Below are 12366 nucleotides of genomic sequence, written 5' to 3' on the forward strand. Positions count from 1 at the left end.
GATAAATAGGAAGAAAGCAACACCATGTGGGCAAGATAATGGGTAATGTTATTCTTACAATAGCTGCCTCACTTCTGTTGCAATGGAACAGGACGCTGACCTTGCCTTGAAGAACAATAAAGGACAGCTGCAGTTGTTTTAACCATGCAACAAGCCTTGTTAACGGAATTGATGGCCTTTGACACAATCTATGACCAAATGTACCTGCAATTTAAGTGCATTCACTAATAAACATTGATCAAAATGTTAATGTTAACAAATAAGACACCATCTTTAATTCTCACAACAGCATAAAAACACAAACACTTTGGTAAACTTTGATGAACTTGAACACTTCAAACCATGTATGTTTTCCACTATTTTCTTAATGACATGCAAATAAATAAAACAATCTCCTTTTGATGAAAAAATACACAAATAGATGTATGTGGAAGAGTATCATATATATATAGTATATATATCTGCGTTTTAGTTGCCGTCATCAAACGTGAACTCCTCCAGAGAAATTAAAGAGTTAAATCCTGGCCAGCTGCCCGACTCTCCTCTCCCCTCCTCTACAGCCACCGAGGCCTTATAGGTCTCTGAAGTACACTCCTCTATAGCCAAATACAGATGTTTTTAATTTAGTAATAATTTATTTGATGGCTTGTTTTCCTTATAGAGGGTAACAAGCCCCTTTATAAAGAGGCCTTCACGTCTGGAGGGGAACAAGACAGAACAAATCAAAAGGTATGAGAGAAAAGGAAAGCTGTTATGTTATCTGTGCTTGGATGAATATCAACAAATAGAAAACAGCTGTTCAGTGTATTATAGCTGTTCAGTGTATTTCAGGTGTTCAGTGTATTATAGGTGTTTATACCAAGGTCTGGTGTTTGTCTATTATTTTCTCAGCAGAGACACCCTTTCTCCAAACTCAACGCAGCGGCGATTCAGGTAAGAGCAGAAATATTATAAATATGTATCCAACCTATGTTTTTTGCAGTGCCCCCTAGTGGTGCTATGTCTTCATCAGGGTGCTCTCCCTCCTTTGCTAGACATTGTAATTTTGATTATATATTATATAATCAAATTATATATATTATAGCGCAGAGCCTCTGTACACTCAGTAACCTCTGTAATATAGAAAACAGGCAGCAGCACAGGTTTTAATTATAGAACCTAAAGGTGTTCTGAGGTGTGAATATAGAGAGGGATTTTACCACCAGGGTTAACAAAGTTTACTCCATTATGGTCATGTTATTCTACTGTCAGGTTATTCTACTGTCATATTATTCTACTGTCAGGTTTTTCTACTGTCAGGTTATTCTACTCATGGAATATAAATAGAAGATATACAGCATGATACGATTTATATTATAACTGAATGGAACATTTCTAACATTGAACTACATGAACAGGTTTTTATATCCAAGTTTAGTATTCATCTTTTTCCCCCCACAGATCTCAGGATGGGGGACGCCTTGATGGCAGAGTTTGGGACAGCAGCTCCTTTTCTGAGGAAGTCAGACAAGGAACGTCTGGAGGCCCAGACTCGTCCTTTTGACATGAAGAAGAACTGCTTTGTGCCTGACCCAGAGGTTGAGTACGTCAAGGCACTAATAAGCAGTAGAGATGGGGACAAAGTCACAGCTGAAACTGAGTTTGGGAAAGTAAGTACATTACAGAAATTTGTGAAAAAAATTGCATGTAAGATTCAAATTCAAGATGGTTGATTTGATTGTTGTTTTTGCAATTTAAGATATTAAACTCTGTAAACAATTTATCTATTCTATTTTTCAGACTGTAACAGTGAAAGAGGATGACGTCCATCCCCAGAACCCGCCAAAGTTTGATAAAATTGAGGACATGGCGATGTTCACCTTCCTGCACGAGCCTGCTGTGCTGTTTAACCTCAAAGAGCGTTATGCAGCCTGGATGATCTATGTGAGTAACAACCACAATGTACAAATAGGTTCCTACTGAGTAGAATACGATCATTAAAGAAGTAAAAATACTCTCCTCCCCCACAGACCTACTCAGGACTGTTCTGTGTGACTGTCAACCCCTACAAGTGGCTGCCAGTGTACGATCAGTCAGTTGTCAATGCTTACAGAGGCAAGAAGAGGAGTGAAGCTCCTCCTCACATCTTCTCCATCTCTGACAATGCCTACCAGTACATGCTGTCAGGTAAAACATATTGAGTTACATATTGGTATTTGATTTGATTAAGCTAATTGATCAAATGAAAGTGGAACATGACACTGGCTTTATCTTGACAGACCGGGAAAATCAGTCTGTCCTGATCACGTAAGTACATAAAAACTTACATGATGGACTTTCACTTGGTCATACAATATGTGTGACAATCACGCCTCCCAGCCACAAAACTCAGTCACCATGTCTGTTACATTATGTCTCTGCCTCTGTCATCTGTGTATTTATTCCCTTCTTAGTGGAGAATCTGGTGCAGGAAAGACTGTGAACACCAAGAGAGTCATCCAGTACTTTGCCAGCATTGCAGCTGTGAGTGGAAAGAAGGACGGAAGTCAGGAAAAAAAGGTAACATTGTAATCCTGACAAAGAGAATATGAATTTACAGTTATACTATGAATACTTACTATAGTTTGACATTGGATTTGACATTGGATTCTAGGGCACCCTGGAGGATCAAATCATCCAGTGTAACCCTGCCCTGGAGGCTTTTGGTAATGCCAAGACCATCAGAAATGACAACTCCTCCAGATTTGTAAGATTTCTTCACTCATGTTTTTACATGCACTATATTCAACATGATTATATCACCCAGTTGACAGTGAGTGTACAATTTCTTCACTTACAGGGAAAATTCATCAGAATTCATTTTGGAGTAAGTGGGAAGCTTTCATCCGCAGACATTGAAACTTGTGAGTAGTTTACTACTAATGTCTCCAAAATTATGCTGTATTTAATACAAAATGACTGGTTTGATAAAATTATCGAAGTCAATGAAATCATGCTCATAAATCCTGGATTCGAGCAAATGTTTAATATAGTATTTTTCTCTTCTTGACAGATCTCCTGGAGAAGTCACGTGTCACTTTCCAGCTCAAGGCTGAGAGAGACTACCACATCTTCTACCAGATCTTGTCTCAAAAGAAGCCAGAACTGCTGGGTCAGTATATAAACAGCAGTGCATGTACTGTAGTAAAAATGCTTATGCATCGACTACTGTGTATCTGTGTACCAACCCAATAATATAATTTAAGTTTAAATACTTATTTACAGAGATGCTGCTCATCACCAGCAACCCCTATGATTACGCCTTCATTTCCCAAGGAGAGATTTCTGTAACATCCATTGATGACGGTGATGAGCTCATGGCTACTGATGTTAGTGAAACATTTATATGGCAAACATGTTTATCTGTAGTTAGTATTTGACCATCATTGGAGTGTATACACTGTATACTATTGTGTACTAGGAGGCCTTTGATGTGCTGGGGTTCACCCAAGAGGAAAAGAACGGGATTTACAAACTGACTGGTGCCATCATGCACTATGGCAACATGAAGTTCAAGAACAAGCAGAGGGAGGAGCAGGCAGAGGCAGACGGCACTGAGGGTGGGAACACGTGCTCCACAGTTTCTCTGTAGCATCATTGTCTTTTTGTCTATGAAAAATCCTAAAAGGAGTGTCAACATAAACATTTCCAGATGCTGACAAAGTGGCGTACCTGATGGGCTTGAACTCTGCTGACCTGATCAAGGGTCTCTGTCACCCAAGGGTCAAAGTAGGAAATGAGTGGGTCACCAAAGGTCAAAATGTCCAGCAGGTGATTGCCAGAGAATATACCTCCATGAGCTTTATGAATACCTCATGCCATACATGACGACCAATAAAGCTTTAAAGATGTGCTACAGTGAATTATTATACTTTTTAACTAAAACTATAAATTCTGAGAAAGAAAGTTTGCGGATGTTTCATAATGTTTTTCCAATCCATCCATCTCTGCAGGTGTACTACTCCATTGGTGCTCTATCCAAGTCAGTGTATGAGAAGATGTTCCTGTGGATGGTGGTGAGAATCAACCAATCTCTGGACACCAAGAATGCTCGTCAGCATTTCATTGGTGTGCTGGATATTGCTGGCTTTGAGATCTTTGATGTGAGTATTTGGTGGAAAAGGGATAATGTTGAACGATAAGAACTTTATCTGTCCATATTTATCTTACTGTCCATCAATCTATTTTGCTCTCAGCAAACACACTGAAACAGTAAATCTCTTCTCTAGTTCAACACATTTGAACAGCTGTGCATCAACTTCACTAATGAGAAGCTGCAGCAGTTCTTCAACCACCACATGTTTGTGCTGGAGCAAGAAGAGTACAAGAAAGAAGGAATTGAATGGACGTTCATCGACTTTGGCATGGACTTGCAGGCATGCATTGAGCTAATTGAAAAAGTAAGCAGTTCACCATTAAAATGTACCTTGTTATTATAATGCAAACTTTTTTTTTCATTTTATTTAAAAAGTTTTGTCTTACTTTCTAGCCCATGGGTATCATGTCCATCCTTGAAGAGGAGTGCATGTTCCCCAAAGCCAGTGATGCTACATTCAAAGCCAAGCTGTATGACAACCACCTGGGCAAAACTGCCAACTTCCAGAAGCCCAGGATAGTAAAAGGTCGACCAGAGGCCCATTTCTCCCTGGTTCACTATGCAGGCACAGTTGACTACAACATTGGTAACTGGCTGGTGAAGAACAAGGACCCTCTGAATGAGACTGTGGTTGGACTCTTCCAGAAGTCAACAATGAAGTTACTTGCTGTCCTCTTTGCTGGTTATGCTGGAGCCGATTCAGGTTTGTAAAGTTTGTAGCCGATGGAGCCGATTCAGGTTTGGAGAGTTTGTAAAGATTAGTTCTTAAGTATTTAAACATTTCATCCAAAACGTGATTCATTTTACCATGAAGCCGTGGCAGAGTCTGGTGGAGGCAAAAAGAAGAAAGGCTCTTCCTTCCAGACTGTGTCTGCATTGCACAGGGTCAGTAAGAGTTTTATTTGATTACACTGATGCAGCACAGTGACACCAAATATACTGGGTAACATTGTTTCAATCTCATACAAATTTACCTGTTGACGCATTTACAGGAGAACCTGAACAAACTCATGACCAACTTGAGGTCTACTCACCCCCACTTTGTGCGTTGCATCATCCCCAATGAGACCAAGACTCCTGGGGCCATGGAGAACCCTCTGGTCATGCACCAGCTGCGCTGTAACGGTGTGCTGGAAGGCATCAGAATCTGCAGGAAGGGATTCCCCAACAGGATTCTGTATGGTGACTTTAAACAAAGGTGAAAAACCATATTGGCCAAGTGTCCAACAACATTGCTCAGTTTAAATAAGACAAAAAAAATTAAGTTCAAGTGTTTTGTGATGCTGTTTTCAATTCAGATACCGCATCCTTAATCCAAATGCCATCCCTGAGGGACAGTTCATCGACAACAAGAAAGCAGCAGAAAAATTGCTAGGCTCTCTGGACATTGACCATACCCAGTACAAATTAGGACACACTAAGGTAAATCATGTACAAATACAATGTTGCAAAGTACTGTTTCTTTGGGGGAGGAGAAATTAAATTTGTCTATGTATATATTATATATTTTTTTTATCAGGTGTTCTTCAAGGCTGGTCTCCTGGGTACACTTGAGGAGATGAGAGACGACCGTCTCGCCCTCATTATCACAGGGATCCAGGCCCATTCACGTGGTCTACTTGCCAGAGTTGAATTCCAGAAAATTGTGGATCGCAGGTACGGACAGACATTGCTAAAATTAGTTACAAGTGAGTTATGAATATTATGTTGTACTTTGCAGAGATGCCCTGCTCGTGATCCAGTGGAACATCCGTGCCTTCATGGGGGTCAAGAATTGGCCCTGGATGAAGATGTACTTCAAGATCAAACCTCTGCTGAAGTCAGCTGAGACTGAGAAAGAGATGGCCAACATGAAGGAAGAATTCCTAAAGCTTAAAGAAGCTTATGCTAAATCTGAAGCCCGTAGGAAGGAGCTGGAAGAGAAAATGGTCTCCCTTCTCCAAGAGAAGAACGACCTCCACCTCCAAGTCCAAACTGTGAGCTGTATTTCAACAACAGCACAATTTAGAGTTCAGACTAAATTTGAATATATTAATTTAAGTACATTGTGTTAACACATTGTTGTCCCTTATACACATTTTGCTGTATTTGATCAGGAACAAGATAATCTTAGTGATGCTGAAGAGAGGTGTGAGGGATTGATCAAGAGTAAGATCCAGCTTGAGGCCAAATCCAAGGAGCTGACTGAAAGACTGGAGGATGAGGAGGAGATGAATGCAGAGCTTACTGCTAAGAAGAGGAAGCTGGAGGATGAGTGTTCAGAACTCAAGAAAGACATTGATGATCTGGAACTCACTCTGGCCAAAGTGGAGAAGGAGAAGCATGCCACGGAGAACAAGGTAAAAACCAACATGACTTGATAATGAGTTCAAAGTAAAAGTGAGAACTAAATATTCCTTCACTCTATGACTTCAGGTTAAAAACCTGACTGAGGAGATGGCAGCTCTGGATGAAATCATCGCCAAGCTGACCAAGGAGAAGAAAGCTCTCCAGGAGGCTCACCAGCAGACACTGGACGACCTTCAGAGTGAGGAGGACAAAGTCAACACTCTGACCAAGGCCAAAACCAAGCTGGAACAGCAGGTTGATGATGTGAGTATCAAAAAATCAAGTCATCAAGTGTTACTGTAAGTTACAAGTAGAACAAAGGTGTACGGTTTTCGTCATGATATTCCACTTGTATGATCAACCAGCTTGAAGGTTCCCTGGAGCAAGAGAAGAAGGTAAGAATGGACCTTGAGAGAGCCAAGAGGAAGTTGGAGGGAGACCTGAAGTTGACCCAGGAGAGCCTAATGGACCTGGAGAATGACAAACAGCAGATGGAGGAGAGACTGAAGAAGTAAGATTATAAACTAACAGGACATGATGAAATGCTTACTTATAGAGAAAGGGTTATAATGTGTATAATTTGCACAGGAAAGACTTTGAGATAAGTCAACTCAACAGCAAGATTGAGGATGAGCAGGCCATGGGTGCCCAGCTTCAGAAGAAACTGAAGGAGCTGCAGGTTAGTCAATAGCACTGTATGGTTAAAGCTGCCTTGTAGGATACCAGCTGTTTGAACTCTGATCTCATCAGAAATCCTAACATTGTAGGCCCGTATTGAGGAGCTTGAGGAAGAGCTGGAGGCTGAGAGAGCTGCCCGTGCCAAGGTTGAGAAGCAGAGGGCAGACTTGGCCCGAGAGTTGGAGGAGATCAGTGAGAGGCTGGAGGAGGCTGGTGGAGCCACTGCTGCCCAGATTGAGATGAACAAGAAGAGGGAGGCAGAGTTCCAGAAGGTGCGCAGAGACCTTGAAGAGGCTACTCTGCAGCATGAGGCTACAGCTGCCACTCTGAGGAAGAAGAATGCAGACAGTGTGGCCGACCTGGGGGAGCAGATTGACAACCTTCAGAGAGTGAAGCAGAAGCTGGAGAAGGAGAAGAGTGAGCTCAGGCTGGAGCTGGACGATGTGGTCTCCAACATGGAGCAGATCGTCAAGTCCAAAGTGAGTGGTGAATATGAGAAGTTAGGAATTAGTAACAGGTGTATGTAAGTAGCCTACTGCATATACTGATGGCCAATTAAATACATCTTTAACAGACAAACTTGGAGAAAATGTGCAGAACCCTTGAAGACCAGATGACTGAATACAGGACTAAATCTGAGGAGGGACAGCGATCCATCAATGATTTCACCATGCAGAAAGCAAAGCTTCAAACTGAAAATGGTAAGAAAACTGTAGATTGGAATGAAATTTCAATGGAAATACCACTGCTACTTTCTTTACTTTCCCGGGTGAAAATAAGATTTTTTGTACTTCTTCCTTTTTTCCAGGCGAACTTGCCAGGCAACTGGAGGAGAAAGACTCCCTGGTTTCCCAACTTACCAGAGGAAAACAGTCTAATGTTCAGCAGATTGACGATCTCAAAAGACAACTGGAGGAGGAAGTCAAGGTATGGACAGTAACTGCATTATCATCCTAGCAGAAATAATCATGGTCCAGCATCAATATTATGTCTACCTTTTTCCAGGCAAAGAATGCTCTAGCCCATGCAGTGCAGTCTGCTCGCCATGACTCAGAGCTGCTGAGGGAGCAGTATGAGGAGGAGCAGGAGGCCAAGGCTGAGCTGCAGCGCGGCATGTCCAAGGCTAACTCTGAGGTGGCTCAGTGGAGAACCAAGTATGAAACTGATGCCATCCAGAGGACCGAGGAGCTGGAAGAAGCCAAGTAAGGAGATCTTCACAACCAAACAGTGCTTTACTTCAGAAAGGACAATGTACCACAATACAGTCATGATGATTGTGCTAGGATTATGCAAAGTTTATTTTCTGTCAAACAGGAAGAAGCTGGCTCAACGTCTGCAAGATGCAGAAGAGGCTGTGGAAGCTGTCAATGCTAAATGTTCCTCCCTGGATAAGACTAAACACAGACTCCAGAATGAGATTGAAGATCTCATGGTGGATGTGGAGAGATCCAATGCTGCTGCTGCTGTTCTGGACAAGAAACAAAGAAACTTTGACAAGGTACAGTGACGGATTTTCAAGAGAATCTGGGTAGAAATACAGGGCACCATTCATTGATGCTGCTTGTGTCACCTCCAGGTCCTGGCAGAGTGGAAGCAGAAGTATGAGGAGTCCCAGACTGAGCTGGAAAGCGCCCAGAAGGAGGCTAGATCCCTCAGCACTGAGCTCTTCAAACTGAAGAACTCCTATGAAGAGTCTCTGGATCATCTGGAGACCATGAAGAGGGAGAACAAGAACCTCCAAGGTCTGAATATGAACAAACTTGGCATAAGTCTATACATTGTTAATCAACAGTGGACATTGTCATAAACTGAATGGGTTCCTGTCAACAGAGGAAATTTCTGACCTGACTGAGCAACTTGGTGAGGGTGGAAAGAGCATCCATGAGTTGGAGAAAGTTCGTAAACAGCTGGAGCAGGAGAAGGCTGAGATCCAGACTGCTCTGGAGGAAGCTGAGGTGAGACTATTATTCAACTGCAATGGCATTTCGGAAAACAGTGCATCAACAGTATACATATTAAAAATCAATGGGTTTTTATACAGGGCTCCCTGGAGCACGAGGAAGGCAAGATTCTCAGAGCTCAGCTGGAGTTCAACCAGGTCAAAGCTGACATTGAGCGCAAACTGGTGGAGAAGGATGAGGAGATGGAAATGGCCAAGAGAAACCAGCAGAGAGTGGTGGATACCCTGCAAAGTTCCCTGGAGTCTGAGACTCGCAGCAGGAACGAGGCTCTCAGGCTGAAGAAGAAGATGGAGGGAGACCTCAATGAGATGGAGATCCAGCTCAGCCAGGCCAACAGGCAGGCAGCAGAGGCCCAGAAGCAACTCAAGGGCCTCCATGCACATATGAAGGTAAAAACGTTGGACCTAAAATATCCTGTCTTTCTAAACACCACAATGCTTACTGACACAGTGGCTACAGCCAGAACAAGAATGAACCAGTTCAATTACAAGTTTAAATGACAACAACCAATATCTTTTCGACAGGACTCCCAACTGCAGCTGGATGATGCTCTTCGTGGCAATGATGATCTGAAGGAGAACATTGCCATTGTGGAGAGACGTAACAATCTGCTGCAGGCTGAACTGGACGAGCTGAGGTCCCTGGTGGAGCAGACTGAGAGAGGCCGCAAACTGGCTGAGCAAGAACTGCTGGATGTCAGTGAGAGGGTTCAGCTGCTACACTCTCAGGTAACATGTTGATGGAGTACACCAGTTAAAACAGGTTATTGCATTATTTCTAAATAAAAACAACGTAACACATTTTCTCTTCTAGAACACCAGCCTGCTGAACCAGAAGAAGAAGCTAGAGGGCGACACTTCCCAGCTTCAGAATGAAGTGGAGGAGGCTGTGCAGGAGTGCAGGAATGCTGAGGAGAAAGCCAAGAAGGCCATCACTGATGCTGCCATGATGGCAGAGGAGTTGAAGAAGGAGCAGGACACCAGTTCTCACCTGGAGCGCATGAAGAAGAACATGGAGCAGACCATCAAGGACCTGCAGCACCGTCTGGATGAAGCTGAGCAAATCGCCATGAAGGGTGGCAAGAAGCAGGTCCAGAAGCTGGAGGCCAGGGTGAGTGTCTGAGGCTGGTTAGTACCTTATGGTACCTTATTCCATCCTTCCAACAAAGGATTTAAGATTATGAAACGTGATCCTGAGGAAAAACAGCTTCACAGCTGTCAACAACTTGGTATCCTTTTCCTCCAGGTGAGGGAGCTGGAGACAGAGGTGGAGTTGGAGCAGAAGAAGAGCAGTGATTCAGTGAAAGGAGTCCGTAAATATGAGAGACGCATCAAGGAGCTCACCTACCAGGTATATAGTCATTCTTTCTGTCATCTGTAAAATGTCCTTTCATCAGAGCAGAGATTGAGAAACAAGATTGAACATGATTCTGTTTCCTTTTCGTCGTGGTCCAGACTGAGGAGGACCGTAAGAACTTGAGCCGTCTGCAAGACCTGGTGGACAAACTGCAGCTGAAGGTCAAGTCCTACAAGAGAACTGCAGAGGAGGCTGTGAGTAGAAATATTCTCAGAAGCCTTTCTGTTTTCAGTTTGCTTGAGGGACTAAAATAATTGTCGATGTCTTTCACAGGAAGAACAGTCCAACTCTAATCTGGGCAAGTTCCGTAAACTGCAGCATGAGCTGGATGAAGCAGAGGAGAGGGCTGACATTGCTGAGTCCCAGGTCAACAAGATGAGAAGCAAGAGTCGTGATATAGGATCAAAGGTGAGTTTTGTTTGAACAGAATAATAGTCTGCATTTTCTGGTCGTCTTTGTGGGATCCAATTTCCTTCAAATCAGTTACAATGAATCTCTAATTACCTTTACTATCTACTAATATTGATCCGTCTTCAGAAAGGACATGATGAAGAGTGAAGCTCAGATGGACCTCTGCATCTCAAAATGATGGTATCGTAGGACTGTAGTTTTCCCTTCATTCTTCCAAGTAACTATCTATGAAGAATAAAGTGAAGTGCTTTAAACTCTACCGTGTGTGCCACTCTTCCCTTAATAGACAGGTATTTAATATTCAGCAGATATAAGTGGTGCGCCGGACTGCTTTGTAGGGCCTTTATCAAACCAACTGACCTCAAACCCTCCCCCTTCCCTCTGTTGAGACAGAATGACTTGTCATCATTTATCGAGTGACCATATCTAGCTGTATCTGCATTAGAACGAATCTTCATCATACCTTTGACTTTATTAAAAGGCAAGAATCACACTTGGTTTAGATATGTAATTTAATAAATATGGTAGGTAATGATTAAACTGTATTGTAACAGTTTTATATACATTTGAATCACCGATTAAAAAATGTATTGTTTTGGGAAAGGTTGACACAATAATTTCTGTTGTGATCCCTCTTCATAAGAATGTTTTACTCTCACCAGGTATAACTCACAACCTTAATGTGACAATAATATCGTTATATTCTGAGGCTTAATACTAAAAACACCTTTCAGAAAGTAAGTGCCTTCATAAAAAGATTGATATAAAACTTTGTCAAACAACAAACAGGAGAGATTATTGGAGAGCTATATGCAGTGATAAGTTTCCTTTGTGGTCCCAAGGAGGGAATTCTGACAATAGGAGTTACTGTGAGTATGAACAGCTGTGAATGCAAACATGTATATAATACTGCCAACTAGTGGACTATGTTTTCTCAGTGGTGCTGTCACATTCATTAATTGACAGAGTAAAACTCGTCTGTAAGCAAAAGAAAATCGCAGTTCCTACAGTATGTAACTAATGTTATTATTAGTATTTATTGTCACTTTAGAGTAAACTGTGACCCGTATTTCACGAATAATTGCAATCCCCTTGGAACAATATAACAATAAAAAAACAATAGAAACAAGGCAGCTGATTTATTCGCCATGAAAGTTTGGACAGACAAGGAATTTGCTTTGGCAGGATGGTGCATACAGTAAACATATAGGAATCTTAAATTTAAATATGTGGTCTAACTATACTAAGGATACGTAAACTAGCAGTACTAAGTGGAATACAATTAAAATAAAATAGAATATACAATAAAGTAGAATATAAGTTGCCAATTTACAATATAAAATACAATATAAAATACAAATATTACAGGAGTTGAGTGTAGTGCAAAAAGTTTTTAATGATTTAAACAGAGTCCCTCCTCCACTTCCTCCCTCCTCCACTTCCTCCCTCCTCCACTTCCTCCCGTGAAACATTCAGTTACGGAGGCAAATTCCGGAGCCTGAGGTGTGAATTTATGAG

The 12366-nt window shown here is 41.9% G+C and overlaps 1 protein-coding gene and 1 long non-coding RNA gene across 2 annotated transcripts in view; one reads left to right on the forward strand and one right to left on the reverse strand.

The window, feature by feature from the left end:
• Positions 1 to 12366, reverse strand: part of LOC146274649 (uncharacterized) — a 28096-nt gene that overhangs the window by 2940 nt on the left and 12790 nt on the right. The window contains exon 3 of the long non-coding RNA XR_014766288.1: positions 5149 to 5300. This is a non-coding gene — a long non-coding RNA (uncharacterized LOC146274649). The remainder of the gene's footprint in view (positions 1 to 5148; positions 5301 to 12366) is intronic.
• On the forward strand, positions 694 to 11924 carry LOC146274650 (myosin-7-like). Its single transcript, XM_084702845.1, has 39 exons — positions 694 to 729; positions 892 to 933; positions 1441 to 1649; positions 1780 to 1923; positions 2010 to 2166; positions 2259 to 2286; positions 2433 to 2538; positions 2633 to 2725; positions 2819 to 2882; positions 3032 to 3130; positions 3244 to 3347; positions 3440 to 3578; positions 3671 to 3789; positions 3972 to 4121; positions 4248 to 4418; positions 4508 to 4817; positions 4929 to 4999; positions 5107 to 5312; positions 5413 to 5536; positions 5634 to 5770; positions 5835 to 6090; positions 6211 to 6453; positions 6530 to 6706; positions 6808 to 6953; positions 7031 to 7121; positions 7210 to 7599; positions 7695 to 7821; positions 7929 to 8047; positions 8126 to 8322; positions 8435 to 8618; positions 8697 to 8862; positions 8951 to 9075; positions 9162 to 9470; positions 9606 to 9809; positions 9895 to 10191; positions 10327 to 10431; positions 10536 to 10631; positions 10711 to 10845; positions 10975 to 11924. Exons 3-39 carry the CDS (start codon positions 1449 to 1451, stop codon positions 10993 to 10995), a joined length of 5811 nt encoding a protein of 1936 aa, XP_084558971.1. The 5' UTR covers positions 694 to 729; positions 892 to 933; positions 1441 to 1448; the 3' UTR covers positions 10996 to 11924.

The sequence above is a fragment of the Hypomesus nipponensis genome, chromosome 8 (assembly GCF_054491055.1).
Source record: "Hypomesus nipponensis isolate SF chromosome 8, ASM5449105v1, whole genome shotgun sequence".
NCBI classification, from domain to species: domain Eukaryota; kingdom Metazoa; phylum Chordata; class Actinopteri; order Osmeriformes; family Osmeridae; genus Hypomesus; species Hypomesus nipponensis.